Source organism: Cornus florida, unplaced genomic scaffold (genome assembly GCF_030987335.1).
Source record: "Cornus florida cultivar Cherokee Brave unplaced genomic scaffold, ASM3098733v1 CherokeeBrave_3.0.0_Hap2_Chr01, whole genome shotgun sequence".
NCBI classification, from domain to species: domain Eukaryota; kingdom Viridiplantae; phylum Streptophyta; class Magnoliopsida; order Cornales; family Cornaceae; genus Cornus; species Cornus florida.
This window is the reverse complement of record NW_026775571.1, coordinates 69,850,941-69,870,317: the sequence shown is the minus strand read 5'-3', so window position 1 is coordinate 69,870,317 and position 19,377 is coordinate 69,850,941. Positions and strand designations below refer to the sequence as shown.

The 19,377-nt window shown below is 33.5% G+C and overlaps 1 protein-coding gene across 4 annotated transcripts; it reads right to left on the bottom strand.

Moving 5' to 3' along the window:
• Positions 1-5,648: 5,648 nt before the first annotated feature.
• On the bottom strand, positions 5,649-11,738 carry LOC132299639 (peroxisomal membrane protein PEX14-like). 4 transcript variants are annotated; one of them, XM_059796392.1, is made up of 7 exons: positions 11,365-11,738; positions 11,163-11,230; positions 9,598-9,842; positions 9,416-9,464; positions 8,986-9,170; positions 8,640-8,731; positions 5,649-5,809 (listed from the first exon to the last, which is right to left on the bottom strand). In XM_059796392.1, the coding sequence occupies exons 2-5, from the start codon at positions 11,218-11,220 to the stop codon at positions 8,998-9,000; spliced, it is 525 nt and encodes a 174-aa protein (XP_059652375.1). In that variant the 5' UTR covers positions 11,221-11,230; positions 11,365-11,738; the 3' UTR covers positions 5,649-5,809; positions 8,640-8,731; positions 8,986-8,997. The 4 variants fall into 4 exon arrangements, with proteins under 4 accessions (XP_059652375.1, XP_059652389.1, XP_059652382.1 ...); XM_059796406.1 differs by having other exon boundaries at positions 9,598-9,836; XM_059796399.1 differs by having other exon boundaries at positions 11,163-11,227.
• Between the last annotated feature and the right edge of the window lie 7,639 nt (positions 11,739-19,377).

Genomic DNA, 19,377 nt, shown 5'->3' with positions numbered 1-19,377 from the left:
GTTTTGCTGATTCTTGGCACATAGAGGTATGTCCACTTTCTCTTGTATATTTGTCTATATTCATACTCGGTTTTTTTTTTTTTTTTTTTTTTTTTTAACCAGAGTAAGAAAGGATAATCTTATAAAATAGATAATTCACGGATTTTAATCTATGCATGTTTCATGACAAACTAATACAATTTTGTTATGTTTGGAAGCGTCGAATTGGTGCCTTAGATTGGGGATTAGAAAAAATTTAGTTCAAAATTTGTCCTAAATTTTGTTTTAATCACAAATCCAATGCACCGATTCAGTGCTGTGTCAAAAAATAATAATAATTAAAACAAGAATACACACTCTTGCACTGCATAGCCAGGTGACTCGATGTCCTCTTTGATTGCTGCCACTAAATTTGCAATTTTTTGAGTAGTAATAAGCACCTTACACCATCTTCAATAGTCAGTTGCCTGTATATCCCCATTGAAGAGCCCATTTAATTGCTTGATGTTGTTGTGAAAGGGAAGAAATGTAGTGCAACTTTGATAATCTTGTCCTCTGCAGCCCCTATAGTTGTTGGATGGTAGTGTGTGTGAGTGTGTGAGAGAGAGAGTTGTGAACTGGGCTTAAGACCCCAAAATTTGCATCAAAATTTAATTCAGACTACTAGCAAGTGTTGTTTCCCTGCACTAGTGTAGGCCTTCAAAAAAAACAGCATATTCCTCCGTTTCCAAAGCTCAAAAAACAAAAAAATCTTTTTTGTCTGCTGAATTTGGCATATTAGCACCACACATGAATAAAATGTAACACTTAATAAACAATTAAGCTCAAAAAAAAAATTCCAACACAAACAATTAAGCTAAAAAAAAAAATTCGTTTTTTGTCTACTGAATTTGGCATATTAGCACCACACATGAATAAAATGTAACACTTAATTTTTTTCTCTGACGTTTTACAATTTAGTCTAGAACTCCCTCATTTCTTGATAATTACAGCTTCAAAGCAATTTGATAAGCCAACTTTCCCAGAAAGGACCCATCTACTCCAAACCTTCTTATCCACTCCTCCTAATTCTGTTAGAGGTTTCTTCAAAATTATATTAACATCAATTTCATTGAACCATTGTTGAATCAAATTTATGTTCCATTGGGTAGACTGGCCATCAATCAAGTTACTCACCCTTTGAATTGGACAACCTGCGGGGTAAGATATACTTCAAAGTTAGAAGCACTGTGTACCATGAATCTACCCCGTTTGTACGGGATAAAGGCAAAGATGATGATGGGTTGACAATTGGTTGCATTGTTTCTGCGAATCAATTTTTTGTGACTTTCTAAAATCTATGAAAAAATATTTCAACCATCTTCCAAATTGTCAACCAATATTGAAGCTAACATCAACTGGAATTAGTAATTAATTTTTGTCCCTTTTAGTAACCTTATTCCCACACTAACTTTTTAGTAACATCAGACCCCTTCAAATATAATTCTCTCTTTCTTAGAGGATCGCTCTCTCTTTCTTAGAGGATCGCATTTTCAGCAAATATTACAACCATGTTCGTTACTAAATCAAAATCCTTCAAATATAATTCTCACTCTTTCTATGACTTTTTGTTATTAATTCCAGTTCAAATGAACACGGTTGCTAAAAGGACACAAATTACTTACTAATTCCGGTTCTCTTTCTTAGAGGACGGCATTTTCACCAAATATTACAACCGTGTTCGTTACATATTTTCAACCAACGTTAAAGCTAGCATCAATCAGAACTAGTAACCAATTTGTGTCCCTTTTAGCAACCTTATTCCCACACTAACATTTTGGTAAATCAGAATCCTTCGAATATAAATCAATTTTTTGTGACTTTCTAAAATCTATAAAAAAATATTTCAACTATCTTCCAAATTGTCAACCAATGTTGAAACTAACATCAACTGGAATTGGTAATTAATTTTTGTCCCTTTTAGTAACCTTATTCCCACACTAACTTTTTATTAACATCAAACCCCTTCAAATATAATTCTCTCTTTCTTAGAGGACCGCATTTTCACAAAATATTACAACTGTGTTTGCTACATATTTTCAACCAATGTTGGATCTAACATCAATCGGAATTAGTAACTAATTTGTGTTGAGAGTTTGTGTGTAGCGGAGTGGTTGTGGAATATAATATGGATAAATAACCTAGAAGGATGGTGAATAGATTTAACTTACTCATTTATCCAATTTTTACTTATTTTAATTTTATCAAAATAAAACTAAAATCAAACTACAAAGTAAAAAGAAGAAAAAAAAAATGCAAGTAAAGTAAATAAGGTTTGAGAAATGACTTCAGGACTTTTAGCAAGGAAACTCCAATTGGTAAAATAGACCAATTGTTACGGGAAAAATCTCGTTGGATTGTGCAGTCCGGAGATAAACTATCCACTATGTTTGAAGCAAAGTACACCAAACTTTAATTCAGGCTCACACCCTATCATTCTACCAAAAACCAATTACTAACAATCTCTGACTTTGCGACTTTCCCGTCCAACAGCTCTCGACCTCAGACTTACTCTTGATCTCTATAGAAGAGTTGTAGGTAGATCAAACAACACTCCACGAATGCTTTGACCCCTTCAAAGTGTGATATTTTCACCCCTTTTATTCAAGATCTAAATTTGATGAAGAATGAATGAATCTGCTTTTCGGAATCTCTGAATCTTTAATTATGCTTCAATTTCGATGAGATAGAGAGCAACACTTCTAAATCACTCTTGTGTTTATGGGTGTGCTCTCAAAAATAAAATCAGATTAATTTTTTGAATAAAAATATCTCTCAGAGATAGCTCTCTAATAGATCTGAATTTTGTATGCAAAAGCCGTAAATAAACCTAGATGGCTAACAAGGTTTATATAGATTTTAAAATGTCCTAATCCCTCTAAAAATATAGAAAATTTTGTGTATAGGACTTAAGAAGGAAGTTTGATCCAAAAAAGAATCAAAAGGGATAAGGAAACTGGAGTTCTATACTAATCAGGACTTCTTGAACTGGTACATGGATTTGGCTACCGGTTCAGGATGAACATAACCTTTTCCGACGTACTTTGGCTACCGTTTCAGCCTTTGACTACCGGTACCAAGAAGTTTTTACCGGTTCCCAATGAACATAAGTGAATCTATTATTTGGCTATCTGAACCAAATTTTGGCTGCTAGTTCCAAAAGGATAGAATCCCACACTAACATTTTGATAAATCAGAATCCTTCAAATATAAATCAAATTTTTATGACTTTCTAAAATCTCTGAAAAAATATTTCAACCGTGTTTGTTATCTCATTTCAACTAATGTTAAAATCAACATCAATCCTATTTGTAACTAATTTCTCACCCTCTTACCAATGTTATTTTCACCCTAGTTTTTGAGTAAAACAAAATCCTTCAACAACAAAAAAAAAAAAATTTGTTCTCTTTTAGTTATTTATTTCATTTTAACTAAATTTGTATTTAACATTAACTAAATTTAGCATATAACTAACTACTTCATAGTTGCTCATTATATTTTAAAATTGCATTTTAGTAGAGGTTCCATATTTTAGATAACGATTTTTTATAGATAATTTAATCCATTTTAATTTTTTACAAATTAAGATCACCCCTTCTTTTATTAAGTTTATATTATCTATATAATAACATTTTATTAAAGGATATTATTATAAAGTTAATAATAATTGTTAAAAGAGCATAACTACACGAAGTGAATTAGTTCAAATATTGTTGATATTACTAACAAACGATGATAATAAAATCACTATTAGAAGAAGTTACGTCCCAAAATAAGTTGATGTAAGTTAAAAACTTGGTTGAAAGAGCATAACTACGAGTAAGTTACTTCTTAATGTGAAAATTTAATAGAATATCTTATTGTCATCATATATTCATTCTTTTTTATGCTTCTGGATGATAATTTGGTTGGTATTATTATTATTACTATTTTTTTTTGTTCTTATTGTATTTTGTATGACCAAAAAAAAAACTATTTGAACTATTGCTATTTTTTCACGCAATAGATAACCTTTTAACATGTCAACCATGCTTGTTTCACAATATCCATCATTCAGAGGTTTTAACATCCATCAAGTTTATTCTTAAAACTAGTTTAGATGTGCTCTGCTCATTGTTTACCCCTTGAACTCCAAAATCGAAATGCAATTATAACTTCTGTCCAAATACACGCTCCTATTGCCATAAAAAGTCACCCAGTCTAGCTACTAATTGATTATTACGTTGTAAAGATAAAGAAACAAAAGAGAGAAAATATAAGTGAACAACGAGCCTTATTGTATTTTGTACGGATAAAAAAAATAAAAAATCCATTTGAACTATTTCTATTTTTTTACGCAATGGATAACTCTTTTAACATATCAACCATGCTTGTTACACAATGTCCATCATTCAAAGGTTTTAGCATCCACCAAGTTTATTCATAAACTAGTTTAGATGTGCTCTGCTCATTGTTTACCCCTTGAACTCTAAAATCGAAATGCGATAGTAGCTTCTGTAAAATTAAAAGTAAAGTTTAGTAGAATCAAATATTAAATTTAAGTTTATTAATTATTGCATGAATTTAGATAATAGTAATAAAAAAAAGTCTATAAAGCCCGAGGTACCTCAAATCTCTCAAATTAAATTTATTAATTATTTGATGAATTTAGATAATAGTAATGTAAAAAAAAGTCTATAAACCCCGAGATACAGTACCTGAAGTCTCACTCGTTAATTCGTCCATCAGGTAAGTCTCACCATGATGGAACCTCGCGTAAGTCTCAGCATGATGGAACGGGGTACCGAGTATAGTAGACTTTCACATTCACCGTTATAATGATCTTATAATTAGGTTTAAACTTCCTCCAAGAATTTATGTTGTTGGTCCAACAAAAGTTCTTCCAACATTTGCACACTCGATAAAAAGGAATTGCAAAGTGGAAGTTCAAACGTTAAAAATAAAACCAAATAAGCCCAGCTTTTCCTTAACTTAAATCTTACTGATAATGATACAGATATACATAACTTACAAAAACTTCTCAACATCTACAACAATAGAGCACAAGAACATTCACACCCATCCCATACCATTTGCACTTCTCACCAGAGGTATTACAAACCATAGATTAAACTAATCTCAACCAACCCGTCGACTGATTTGGGAACATATTAGCTCTTCCAATGCAAAATCAATCCTTTAAGAGCTTCAATATGATTGTTCATGCAAAGGGAATGGGTTATGGTCGATCATGCCTAACTTTAGTTGATATATTTTGGAGTCCATATCTTCACTTGCTATATCAATCATCTCTACAAATATTGTTCTTTTCACCCTGCCAATATTTTGGAGCACCATTGCATCTCACACTTTTCTTTCAGCAAGAAAATTTTAGCGGTAGAGTCTGAAAAAAAAATATATGTGAATATAATATTCTTTAAATCTGCATTTGGTTGATAGTTCAAGAAATTGAAGGTGAATTGATAGTTCAAGAAATTGGAGGTGAATAAGCAAAATTTGGAATCTTACAACTATATGTGGATAGAGTGGCAGCTTTAAAGTTCAAGTTACACACTTGTCATCTTAACAATTTCCAATAAGAAAGATTACATGTAAAATAAACCATATTATATATCTTCAAAGTGTATATGTATAGTGAAAAGTAATCTATAACTAAAATTCATGCTAATGTAACAATGTTGAAACAAAAATTATACAACATAGACAGGTTCCCCTAGTTCTTTCGTGTTGAGCCCATGCCTTCATAGAAAGCTGTGCGTTGACAATCATTGAGGTACATTGTCACATAACCCTGCAAATTCATTTACTAACGTGTAAGAAAAAAATGTATTTTCTGGACAATTGAGACTATGTTTTGTTTGAAAAATCATAGTATGATTAGTTGCTGAGAAATATTTATGGGTGTGATAAACAATAAATTTAGAATATAAAACCTGCATTTAAACTTGACATACGAAGGTGTATAACTTTATAGAATTTAAACTTGACATTCAGAAACATATTATAAAATAAGCCTTGTAAGCAAGCATTAAGAGAGACATTAGTACTCAACCACTACAACAGTTATGGCTTTCACCGGCGCTCATTACACGAGCACCGGCATTAAGTAATTATCAGCGCTCATTTACGAGCGCTGGAAATAAATCATTACTAGCGCTCATAAATGAGCGCTGGTAATAAGTCATTACCAACGCTTATTAGAGAACGCTAGTATTTAGTCATCACCAGCGCTCATTTAATGAACACTGGTGATTACCTAGATTTTTTTTTTTTTTGGGCTTTTCTTCTTTCCTCTAAATTTAACCTGTTTATTTATAAATAAAACAAGTACCATGTATGGCAAATACCATCCGAATGAAGTGTAATAGATTTAGGCAACCAAAAGTAAGTAAATAGAACCATAATAAATAAAACTGCCAAAGAAGTTTTCAGAAAAGTATATACATCCAAAAGAAGTTTTCACAAAAGTAGTGAACACTACCACACCAAAGAAGTGAACCCATCCAAATGTACGAGAAGTTTTCACATCGGCCAAGGAAATTCAACAAGCACGACCCTTGCATCTTCAAACTTTCTTTTTTCTAGCTCTTTAATAAGTGCAACTTCAACTTGAACAACTAATAATCTGAATCAACAAACTCCATTATTTCCCCATACAGGAAACACAACAGCAAACCAGCTTTTGATAGCCTAATGACCCCTGGGAGAGGCTCTTATAAGCAATAGATCAAGATATTCTTCTGAGCTTTCCTTCAACGGACAATGGAAGCAACATCTTTATATGAAGATGTCAAAGCCAGCATGGAGATTAGCTTTTGTAGCAGGACAAGCTTATGTAATAAAAGGTTTCTTCTATAAAATAAGGCTCATGGTATTCGGAAAAGCCTTTTAACTGGGATTTAGCTTCTGAAATTGGAAGAGTTTATGTGGCTAGTGGGAGAGTAGAATTCTGGGAATGAAAATAGAATTCAATTTACTGTGATATAACATAGTAACTTTTTTTATTCTTTGTTAATGAGTTGACCTTGAAGAAATTCTAATGAATCAAAGCAGCTAAAAAAGGATTTTGTGAAGAACTGAAGGTTTCAGTCTTAGGACAGCACTGAGACTTAGTGAAATTAGTAAACATTAGTGACAAAGAAAAATGACACATGTTATGTTGTAGTACCAATACATTATCAACTATTTATCCATCACAATTGTGTAATTAAAATTTAAATAAGATCTGCAGTTGTGACTTGTGAGTGTGTTTGTGTGTGCACTTAATATCAAAAAAGTATGAATACCATGCAAGATATATACTAGCTCCATCAAATAGAAACGGAAACCACACAAAAATTAAGGTACATATATAACAATTAAAATCCCAAAAGTAAAATAATAATAATATTAAGATATCCATCTGATTCATCAATTATAACTTTCCTCTTAAAAAATAAAGCTTGATCAAGAGAGCAATGAAAGGTCGAGATATATGATTGATACAAGCTTGAAATCTGGAAGAGCAAATTAAGAAGCTATCTCAAAAGAAAAGTAAAAGTAGAGAGGAGATAAAAATGGCAAAGAAAAGCTCTAGATATTTTTTCGGTTCATGTGCTGAAACTTAAATTACCTGCATGCTTTATATTTGTTGAAGGTCTTGAAGCAAACAAGACATGAAAACTGTGTAGGACCAATAAGAATCTGAGGAGTAGGAAACTAATACCAATCTTTGTCCAGAAAATTCCTTTTGACTATATGTCAATGAAATTAGGGGTTCTAATTTGTAAAGTATTTGACAACTAGTGAGATACCACTAATAAATGAAACTGGATAAAATTTGAAATAAAATTCATTTGTGTATTCAGAATCAGTAGGAATTTAAGTTAGTAAAATAGAGTAGACGAAACTTAAAAGTAAATTTTCAATTTCATGAAATCTGACTATTTTTATGGGATTTCAGAACACAATATTTTGAAACCCTTCCAATTTTTATTCATTCTAAATAAGAAGATTCCACAAATAAAAAAGCAATATATCTTGGAATCCACAATTTAAACTCAACAGGATGAGAGTTGCTAACATCTTCCTTATCATAAAAAAGAAATTACAAACTCTAAACTTATTAAAAAAAAAAAAAACATTCAATTAAAATAATACTTATATTATATTGCATCATGATCTCATCAAACTGCTTTTTATTTATTGAAAATCAAAACATGAACTCTCATCTTGAACACTTGGAACTCACTAGGATTAGGGGAGACACCACAAATTCTAGATTTCAAATCTGTCCATAACAACTTTTTAGCAACCTAACCAAACACAGCAAAATTGTTATATTTTTTGTTTTCTAATTTATTTATAAGGGGATTCAATAGCAATTTTAGCCAGAGAATAATTAAGCAACCAACAACACAGTCGCACACAAAACACAAAAAATCCCCAACATGCAACAATATGAACAATTCAACAAAAACTTGGACTCTAAATCCCAATCACCAACAAAGGAAGACATGCAACAGTACCAAATAATCTAAAATAACAAAAAAGTTGAGTGAACAATCCAAATACACCAAATATTATAGTTATTTCTCTCTCACACATATATTCATCATGTCCAGTTTTTTTTTTTTCCATACCTGTTCTTCAAGTTTTGCTAATGGAAAGAAATAGACCAGATCGAAATGTACGATGGGAACACATCCAAAAGCGTTCATTTTGGGAGCAGAATCTAAAAACAATAAAAGAAAAGAATGTTAATATGACTAAAATCTCAAAGAAAGAAAACCCTAAAAGAAAAGAATTTTTGTTGCCCTGCAACTGCCAATGAGCTGCTTACTTAGATATGAGTTTAATCAAACAGCTCTAACAAATTCCGATGTCCACTCTTTCGCATTTCAAACACTCAAATGCTTTGCCTGATTGTTTTTCAACTTATAAAAACAGAAGACATGTTCAATGGTATGACATTGTCAAAAGCCTTACCTCCACTGTCGCTCACAGTCTCAGATTCCTCAGTGGCATTTCATCGAACATCTGGTGGTTCATTTTTGACATGATTATTTTCACCATCACAATTGATATCATCACTTGCAGAAGGTAACAATGGCTCAATAATTTTCTGGCATCGCGAAGCGGCTCTCTTGAGTTTCTTCCTCCAAAGCCGTTTCCTCAAAGAAAAGAATGTTAATATGACTAAAATCTCAAAGAAAGAAAACCCTATTTGATGATGACTTCAACTGCCCATCTATTGTCAATATGACGGCAGATAGGAATTGTCAATAACCAGTTACTCTAACAGCTTAAACTGATGTAAATATTATCAATGCGAGGAACAACCAAACTTTGGCCAAATCCAAAAGCCATTGAACCATTTACACCAACAGAAAATCCCATCTAACATAATATTTATTACCTTGATTTTGTGCAGCTGGCTGCACATTTGAAACAGCCAGGGTTGGATCCTGTAAGAAACATTAAATGTCAATCCCACAAACACGCACATATGCACACTAGAAAATTCTGAACACGTCTATGATGATTCGATGGTGTGGGTTTATAAACGAATGCGAAAAACCAAAAGAAAGACTTGCTTACAGGAACAATACGGACAGCTTCATCAATCTCCTCCTTAGTGAGGCCTTTTCTCTCATGGAAAGATCGTCTATAGATGATCGGTGATCCCCTTACTTTTGGGTGTGAAAGAAACATTACAGCATTTTGCACTTGTTCTTTGCGTATTGGTTCTGAGTCCACAAACACAGATGTAGTCAAGTTGTCTTCCGTAGCCTCTGCCTTTGCATCATGCTGCTCCTCAATTGTTGGCTGTACAACTTCTGAAGCTGTTAAGAAAGAGCATTAACAATCTGAAATAGTAGAGGTAGTGAATTATTCATAAAACTACTTCTTTTGTAGCTTAAACGGTCAACCATCTTCAACAATTCATTCACGACTCTAAGTAGCAATAAAAAAGAGCTGTAGCAGAAGAAACAAAAAAATTTGAATTTGGTACGAATTATACGACAGGCGGACAAATGACCAAGAAATCTTCTTGCCTGAATAGAAACATTCCTAATTGAAAAGCATGGTGACTTGACGATGGAAGTCATCAAATAGTAATGCCGGTAAAATATACAATATTCATTACAAAATCATAAAAAGAGTATTAGAACATTCCAGAATATACACATCAATGTAAAAAGCCAAGCAAATATATTGAAAGAGTAATAACAGAAACGACAGCTTATATAACATGATTAACATCTGAAATAAGAAACAGAAATTGGTTGCATAACCACGTTTGGCTTCACTAACAAGTTTTTGGATTGACTAAGGTCCATATAATATAATGGGAAGACCATTCAATCAGGTAGTGCATTAGTTGATTACTGGCTCCATGCAGGCCTCCAAACTTCACACGGAGTATTGATTTACAGATGACCAAGACTCCAAGAGTAAGGCAACTAAAAACCTTCCCTCCTAAGTTTGGAAGAAATTTAAAAATCCTTTTTCTTTTCTCTGGCTAAGTGATTTGCACCATCATTTGGAGAGAAATGCTCAGTTTAAATAAATAAATGGATCAGTTTTCAGCTAAGCTTACCAATCTCAATCAATTTCTTGATAAAATTATATTTAATAATGAACTGATCAACTCCTAAAATTATTTTCATCAGCATTGCTGTCTCTATCAAAATCCAACTACCTCACTGCTCCTATTAAAAACTCCAGGAAAATGATGCAATTTGTGCAAAATTGTGGAATTTCAACAACAGTAGGCCGTATAAATACATCACTTTCACGGGAAAAATACCCAAATCATGAAATGATCAACCCCAAACTATAAAGTAGAAAACTCGTTTTTGCATATTTTATACCGCTTAAAATAAACTAAATAAAGGCAAAAATTCCATTCCATTGCAGAGAAATCCAGAAAATTAGAATACTGGAGTTCACTTCGTTCATTATTTGGAAATAAGAGGACTGTTTGGCTCAGTTGATTCGAGTTTTTCATTTTCTCCGGAAAACCAACTTCGTGCTTTTACATTTTGCGTCTTTCCCAGAAACCAAACAGAGTATTAGAGTAGAAATTTCAGTCAATGACGAGAGCTACCCTGGAAGATAAAATTGGAACCCATGACAAGAGAAAGGAATAGAAAATTGACCTGGGTTTTGGGTATTTTCGTCCTTCTGGCTTGGAGGAGCAGCAGATTGAGTCGCCATAGTCAACCTCCTTGGATTGAATTTCCCAAAAAAAATAATAATAAATAAAAAAAAAACCGCAGAGAAAATGAAAGAAAATCAGTCTCTCGGAGTTCACAAAGAAACTGAATGTATGGTGGTATTATTAGCCATTGAAGAGCTTACCGATGCCGATGATGTCAGAGGTTGGGATTGTGAAACGAGCAAAGGGTAGAGGGGCATGACTCTTCTAATTGGAAGAACATAACGCTTTTTGGAGTCTAATAAGAGAGATACTAGACTCTTGAGTTGTAATAAGAAAAATAAGGGCTAAGGAAATATAGAAAAACCGATTTGAAGGAGAGGTGAATAGGAAGGAGAGTGACACAGCAAGGACTGTGAAGAGATGGATCAAGCCCTAAAATTTTCAATTTGAAACAGTGGGTCAATTTTAGGGGGAAATGAACAGTTGGCAAAGAATTGAATTAGAATTAGGGCTTTCTGAAATTTTTCGATGATGGCTTCAAAATTTGGCAAAATGTAATGCAGCTTTTGGGATTTTTTTTGGGGTTAATTACAATGGGAGATTTGACATATTGACAATCATATATAATTTAGGTGTTTTTTGAACAAAGACACCTGTGAAAATTTTAATCCAAACAAGTCTTTAAAACTTTTGAAAAGACTACTTTGCCCTTTAAATTTTAATTTATTTTATGGTAAAATATTAAAACTCATGAAAAGTCAAATTTGCCCTTATATATATATACTATTACATTAGCACCATCACACACACACATATATATATATAACCACCATTGCCACCCACCTGCGGTTGAGCACCGTTGCCACCCACCATCTCTTTCTCCACTGCAACATCCACCATCTCTTTCCGTTTTAACAATCTTACCGCCTCCTTCCTCCACCTTTGTCACTGCCCCATCCGCATCCGCCGCCACTATCTTAATCCGCAATCGCCACCTCTTAATCCGCTGTCACCGCCTCTTGATCCGTCGTCACCGCCTCTCCCCAACCACATTCTCTACCACCATCTCCCCAACCACAGCCGTCACCGCCATCTCTTAACCACAATCACTGCCATCATCTCCCTCCTTATATCTCCACTATTTCTCAATTTCGTAGCCTTCGCCATCACTTCTCCTCCACCACCAATAATTGCGTGCAAGAACTCGAGAACGTAATCGCAACCCAGCTATCGAACGGCTACAATCTCTTCTCCGTCGCCATCGACACCTCCAACCTCTAGTATAGATCCTTGACACTGTTGCCTTCACCTTCTTCTCTCCTCGTGATACCTACAACACACACACATAACCCCAGCCGACACCAGAATCACATCACTGCTGCTAGCCACCTTCGCCGAAGTTCAATATGATCACTTTGGTCGTCACCGTCGCTGGAGCCTAAGAGAAAGACTTGAAGAAGTTCCAAGTGAACCAATCTTCTCTCATCCCGACCGATCTTATCAACTGTGAATGTTTCCATCAAAATTTTGCAGCCAAAGGTTGTGGGTGTCTCAACAACAATCTTTTTGCCCTCGCCGGTGGCATAGGTGGCAAAAATTCTGAAATTGGGTTTGGGGGGTTGTTTGGATTGTGGGTTTGTTAATAGTGGAGGAGATGAGATGAATGGTATAGAGTGAACCCAATTGAAACAATAAAAAGCTTTCGATGAAATTGAGCTTTATACATAAGGGGCTATGGTACGGTAGTGAAATGGTGGTGGTAGGCGTGGAACTAGTCATGGTGGCTGTTGGTTTGGTTTTTGGTGTATTAGTATGAGTAGGGTTAGTAAGGTATTTTGGTCAATAATAAAGAATGGTATTGGCCGATAAATTGGTAATTGAATGTGTCAAAGGACAATAATGTCAATTCACCATGTGTAAGGACCACTGGGGTGTCTTTGTTAAATTTATCAAACTTAAGGGGGTGTCATCATTAAAAAATGGCCCAACTTGTATATAGCTGTCATTATAGTAAACCTCAGGGGGTGTTATTGTAATTAACCTTTTTTTTTTTTTTTTTTTTGGGTTAACCATGGTTTAGAAGGGAGTGACGTGGCAGAAGTTGGGCAATGCAAATTTGGACAGGATGGAATGCACCAACAGTGAAATGGACTGAATCCATGCCCGCTAACAAGGCATCGTCCCATGCGCACCAACCAAAACGCCATAGATATCTTGTATATATATATATAACACTGGTAGTCCTTTCAGCCTTCGTCCCATGGGCACCAACCAAAACGCCATCCGAATGGTAGAAGAGATACCACAGGGCTACAAGACCCTTTGTTAACACTGCATTATCTACCTATTAAAGTAGCTATTTAAAGACTAAAATTAAATTTTAAAACTCAGTTTTATCCCACCAACAAAGGCAAAATTTTCCTAAAGTAGATACTTAAATAGTGAAGGTAATTTTTTAGTACCTGGCTCTTATGAATGCACAGGCTTTAAAGACAAAATGTATCAAAAAAAAAAGTCCCTGCAATTGTCCTTTCATATTTTTCTGTAAGAGCATTATCATTAAAGAGTTCTTCTTTAGGTGAAAAAACAAAAAAAAAAAAAAAAGAAGAGAGTTTTTTATAAAATGCTATAGTTGTCTGTTTCAACTTTCAGAAAAGTGGGGCACACAAGAAAGTCTATTACTAATTTAGATAAGGAGTTCACTTCTTGTGCTATGAATCTAGAAAAGTTCTTTCAAAGAACACAATAGTAGGGGAGGCTTTTTAGCCTCCACAAAAGTTACTTCAAATCTGTTGCTTTCTCTTTTATTGGTTCACTAGTTTCCTGAGTTGATATCTGATACCATAGATTTTTGTAAGTTCTTTTAACTTTTTTGAAATCAAAATTATAGCAAAGAAAATAAAACCATCCAAATGAAGCAGACCAACAAAAAACAGAAACATTTCTCAGTTGATATCTGATTCTATACATTATAACATAAATAACTTGTTTGTGTATATTATTGAAAGATAGTACTAGCATACAGTCAACATTCAATAGCATATTGTCCCTCCATAATTTTCTGTAAAGACTTGATCATCATCAAGGAATTTCATTTTTATATATAGTTGTAGAAAAAAATGGACATATAAGAAAGAATACTATTAAAGAAGGGGTTCATTTGGTTCATTTCATAAGCTATTAATCTGGAAAGTTCTTAGTTATTCAAGGATTGCACTTTGGTACTGGTTTTTTTTTTTTTTTTGGATAACGGGTTGTCCGGGGCTCCCAGGGCTTTGCCTTGAGTAATCCACGGGACCGGCACCCCCACACGGATTAAGTAAAGTTCGGACTATGTTTGCAAGCATAGCCCCTAATTAAGGAATTGTTTGCACCTAGCTAGGAGGAATATCGATCTTGCACTTTTGTACTGTGGCAACTGCATAATCTATAATTTTAGAGGAAATCTGATCAGAAAGTTAACACTACAAGAGGCAATTTCAATGTCCGGATTTGAACTTTCGACCTCCAGGATGTATAGTGAGGGTCTTTGCCATTACGCTATCCCCTTAGGGTTGTACAATTTAAGCAATTCAACCCACGAGTTTACTTCTCTTTTTCTTCTCCTTTTCTTTTGAGTAGGAAAGTTCCAGTTTAGTAGTTTGAGGGATGGTCCTAAATTTAAAACATTTCTGATAAATCTCCATGGCCTTGAATTTTTCCACCTGCAGAACCTGATTACCTGAGACTGATAGTAGATGGTTTGCAATCATTGTCAATTGATGTGCAACGAAGAATTTGCGGAGTTTATCAGAATAGCTTCTGCAGTAAGGTTAGGTTAGGGTTAGGGTTGTGTGTGAAGGGTCGCAGGGGAGTTCATGTTGAAAACGGAAACTTTTTCTAAAACGAAACTTGAAGTCCAAGACAAAACCATGCGTTGATTCCGGAGGAAAATCTCTGCTGGCGGAGTTTTGTTTTTCTATTTTTTTTCTCTAAATTATTAGATATTATATTCAGTTCAATTTTTTTTTGGAAAAAATGATTGATAAGGAAAATTATTAGTAGCTAGAATTGTGGTAAAGTTATATATAACTTATATTTGCGCTCTCTTTTCAAATAAAAATACTCAATTTTTATTATTTATTTTTTTGACTTCCGACCCAGGTGGAGCCCTCCCCTGGCCTGGCTCCGCCAACTGCAATATATAGTTAATTTCTATATAATGTCCCCAAAATTTTAAATTTCTAAAGTTATCTCTTAGTTTTTATTATTATTATTTTTTTTCAAATTTTTTGATTTCCTTAATAAAGGTAAAAAAATTTAAATTTTTGTTTTTGAACCAAACTCTATTTTTTTTTTTTTTTTTTTTTTTTTTTTCCCTTTCAAAGTTCACATTTTTCTTTTTCTTTTTTTTTTTTTTTCTTTCCTACTTTTTAAAATTATTCTTTTTACACTTACGTAACATGTACATAGTTTTTTTTTTCTTTTTTCAAAATACAAATACCTACAACTACATTCAATGAAAATATTGTTAAATAGTATTTTAGTTCTTATATTGGTTTAAGTATTTATATTTCTCATACTACCATTGATTTAGCATATTGTTTTGTAGTGATTTTTTTCTCTTTTACTTGTTGATTTGAACAACCTATAGAAAAGTCTCTTTATAGGCTTGAAAGTCTGGCCCAATTTGGACCCTAAATTTGGGCTTTGTTGTAGTTCGTCAACACAATATAAAAAGCAAAACCATCTACATATTCTAAGTTATTATTTATCGTTCCTCATGAATAATCATAGCTTCAGCTTAGATCACAACCTTTACCAAACCCAAGCAAAATCAGTTATAGAAAGTTCAGTTTGGTGATGGATAGGGCTCTATATGATTTTTTTTTCCCCAAAAAGTTACAATTAACATTTCTTTTCGGGAAAAAATAAAAAAAACCCTGTCAAATAATTTCTCTCTTTTTTTTTCAATATATATATATATATATATATATATATATATATATATATTGTCATTAGCTAAATACTCACGCGCACGCATTTTACAAATATCGATCAAAAGCAAGCACATCGGTTAAAACAATTTAATTCACATAAACCATATAAGCACACAATTGACATTTAAACAATTAATTCAATTAAACACATAATCAAATAGGTAAATAATTAAACAAATAATAAAAATTACAATTAAAACAAATAAACAAATACCGAGACTATTTTTTAAAATTAGGGTATTACACGAGACCTCCATGGTTTGTGGTCTTTGGTTCGTAGAGAGAGAGAGAGAGAGAGAGAGAGAGAGAGAGAGAGTGTATGGTGGGATGGTAATCATGGTATATTTTGGGGGCAAAAAGGGGGTTATGGAATTTGTGTGAGTGAATAAAAGAAATAGGTTAGTAAGGTAATTTGGTTCAATAGAAATAGGAAAATTTCATGTCCACCTAATTTTTTTTTTTTTTTTTTTTTTAAATGAAAATGATTCGTGCACCGAATAGTTACAGTGAATTACTAGACATACTCTTTTAATTGGTCAATTATATAACAAATAATAAAGTGGAGCCCTCTATTTAGTTGTATTTGGTATAAATAGTCAATTAAAAATTTTTAAATTAGACAATTCACTGCAAATGTTGGATATGAGTACCACTACTCTTTTTTTTAAATTCAAAACTTTGACTTCATCATAAATTCGATATGGCTCAATAAGTTCATACCCCACTTATGTATAAAAATTCCATAGATATATATATGTGTGTAAATTTTTATACTTCAGAAGAATTTACGCAATGACCCCTTATGTGTTTATGTATCTACTTTCATATTTTTTTTATATAAAGTGATTGCTCTCAAACTTTTTTATCAGTTTCAGGATCACTTACTCTTATCAATTTATTATTATTATTATTATTATTATTTTTCATTTGGTACTTGTGAGGGGATTGTAAGCAAAAGATCCTATCCATTGCAAGTCCAAAATCAATAGCATCGATCTCTCCCAGCCATACCTATTACCGTTCTCCCAACCATACCTATACCTATTACAGTTCTCCCGACACCTTCATTAGTACCTCTCCCAGTCTAGCCATGTCACACAACTCTCCAAGCACCATCAACAGCATCTCTCGTAGCCTTACCACCTCTTCCAGCACCATGAATAGCATCTCCCACTACCTCTAGCAGCTTTCCCCACCGTGCTACATCTTCACCAAGTCTTCGTAATTGAAGTCGAGCTCATACAAACTGGTGGTTTATCTGTGCACTTAAGAGTGTCTGAGGTTTGGCATCAATCTACTGACTGCCTTGGATGAAAAGTATGCTCTCATTCATCAGGTCCCTTTTATAACCATCTTTTTGGGTGTTCCTGTACCTTCCTGAATAACGGTGTAAGTAGAGGTTTTGCTCCAGCTATAGTAGAAATCAACAAATTATTTAAAGTGAACTCCAGACAAATTATTTAAATGGAACCAAAGTGAACTCCAGTCAGCTATAGTATACCAAGGACTGAACCTAGAACAGAAAAATACGGAAAATATTACATAAAACTTGTAGTAAAACAAAGGAGATCGAGGCAGTTAAACTCCAGAGAAAAATTCTTGTATAAGCATTGAGCCACATATCAACAGTGCATAAGCAGAGAGACATCGCGTAAATGGCTTTCATCACCACCTGCTTCCAAGTAACCACATGATTGCAGAAGATAAGAGCAATGGCAATAGCAAAAAGCATAGTCCTTATGCATCCAAGAGTCTACCCCAAACAAGTGCACAACTGCAAAGCTAGCTAGAAAAGCTTGAAGAGCTACCAACTAAACAAAAGAGATATACGGTAACTTTGAAGCAAAAAGCATAGATTAATTGGAGAATAAAACAAAAAAAGCATAATCCATTCAAACAGTTTAAGGGAATTTGACCTCTCAATTAAAATTCAAAGCTCCTGTAGCACTCACCAAGCAGGGAAAGGAACACACCAAATTCAAGAAATTATTCGATTTTGAGTTTTGCATCGGTTAATAAAAGGGGGGCCTTTCCTGCCGATGTTGATAGATGATAGAAATGCTGCTATTCAACAAAGAGCACCGAGATCCATAGAATCAAACCTAAGGGGAAAATGATAATGGTAAATAGGGTGCAACTTGGGCAGGCAACACGACCCAATCCGAACCGAACCTGAAATTTTTGGGACTAGGCTTTTTAGATTCACAAATTTGGGTCCAATACAGGTTGGGTTTTTTCAAAACCCAGCAAAATTCGGATTGGTCTCAAGTTCGACCCGAAACCCGAATATAATCTTAATTTTTTTTTGCACCTTCCAAATCTCAGCCGTTGAATGATCTTATCAAACTATTGGTAGTGTGCATCGTTTTATGAAAACCTTACACTCCATAGTTGTTCTTAATATAAAATTTCATATATATATATATATATATAATTGATTGCAATCCTAAATAAACAGATTTGGTCTTTGATATATATGTCTACATATGTAAACCCGAATGGAGAGAGTAATGGTTATCAAGGAACATATTGGTTTCCCTATTTTTTTGCAACTTGTTTGATTCCAATTAAATCATGACAATGAAAAAGCAGCCAAAACTACCTTTACAGCATTTGGATAAAATTGACAAGGTTAATCCTAGTTACATTACTGTATGCAAATGTTTCAATCCATTTTTAGGGCTGGAAAACTTTGTATTATTTATTTATTTATTTTTCTAATTTAAATCCGGCCAAGCTTCTTTACATGAGTTGCAATCTAACCATGCCCGAAAAAACTTCCATGTTTCCTTCACCAACATCATGAATATTGAAGAAGCCATTTTAATGTACCAAGAAAGAAAGACGTGTTTGATTCCAACGTTGTACGGCTTTTCTCTCTCTTACCTTTCGTTCAAAATCTTTTTGGTTTGATCTCCGGTGCAGGGTGGAGCCAGAAGCCTGGGGTTGGGGGTCGGGTTTGTACTATATAATTAAAGTTAAAAAAATTTATACATTAATTATAAAAATTCTTAAATTTGAACTTTAAAAAATATATTTAAAAGAGTCCAATTTGAAAAATTACTAAATTTTAAGGAGACACAATGGGTTTGAAATTTTTACTGAATTTTAGGGGCAAAGTAATTTTTACTGAATTTTAGGGGCAAATTAATTAATATTTAAGGGTATATATAAAAAAATTTAGAAAGTTTGGGGCATGGCCACAGTTGGCCCACCCCTAGCTCCGGCGGCTTG

Excerpts from the sequence above, each read along its gene's own strand:
- LOC132299639 (XM_059796392.1), bottom strand. The coding sequence starts at position 11,220 with ATGGCGACTCAATCTGCTGCTCCTCCAAGCCAGAAGGACGAAAATACC. Across the intron at positions 9,843-11,162 it reads CGAAAATACCCAAAACCCAG|CTTCAGAAGTTGTACAGCCA; the intron begins GTCAATTTTCTA and ends CTTTCTTAACAG. Across the intron at positions 9,171-9,415 it reads GCCAGCTGCACAAAATCAAG|GAAACGGCTTTGGAGGAAGA; the intron begins GTAATAAATATT and ends CTTTTCTTTGAG.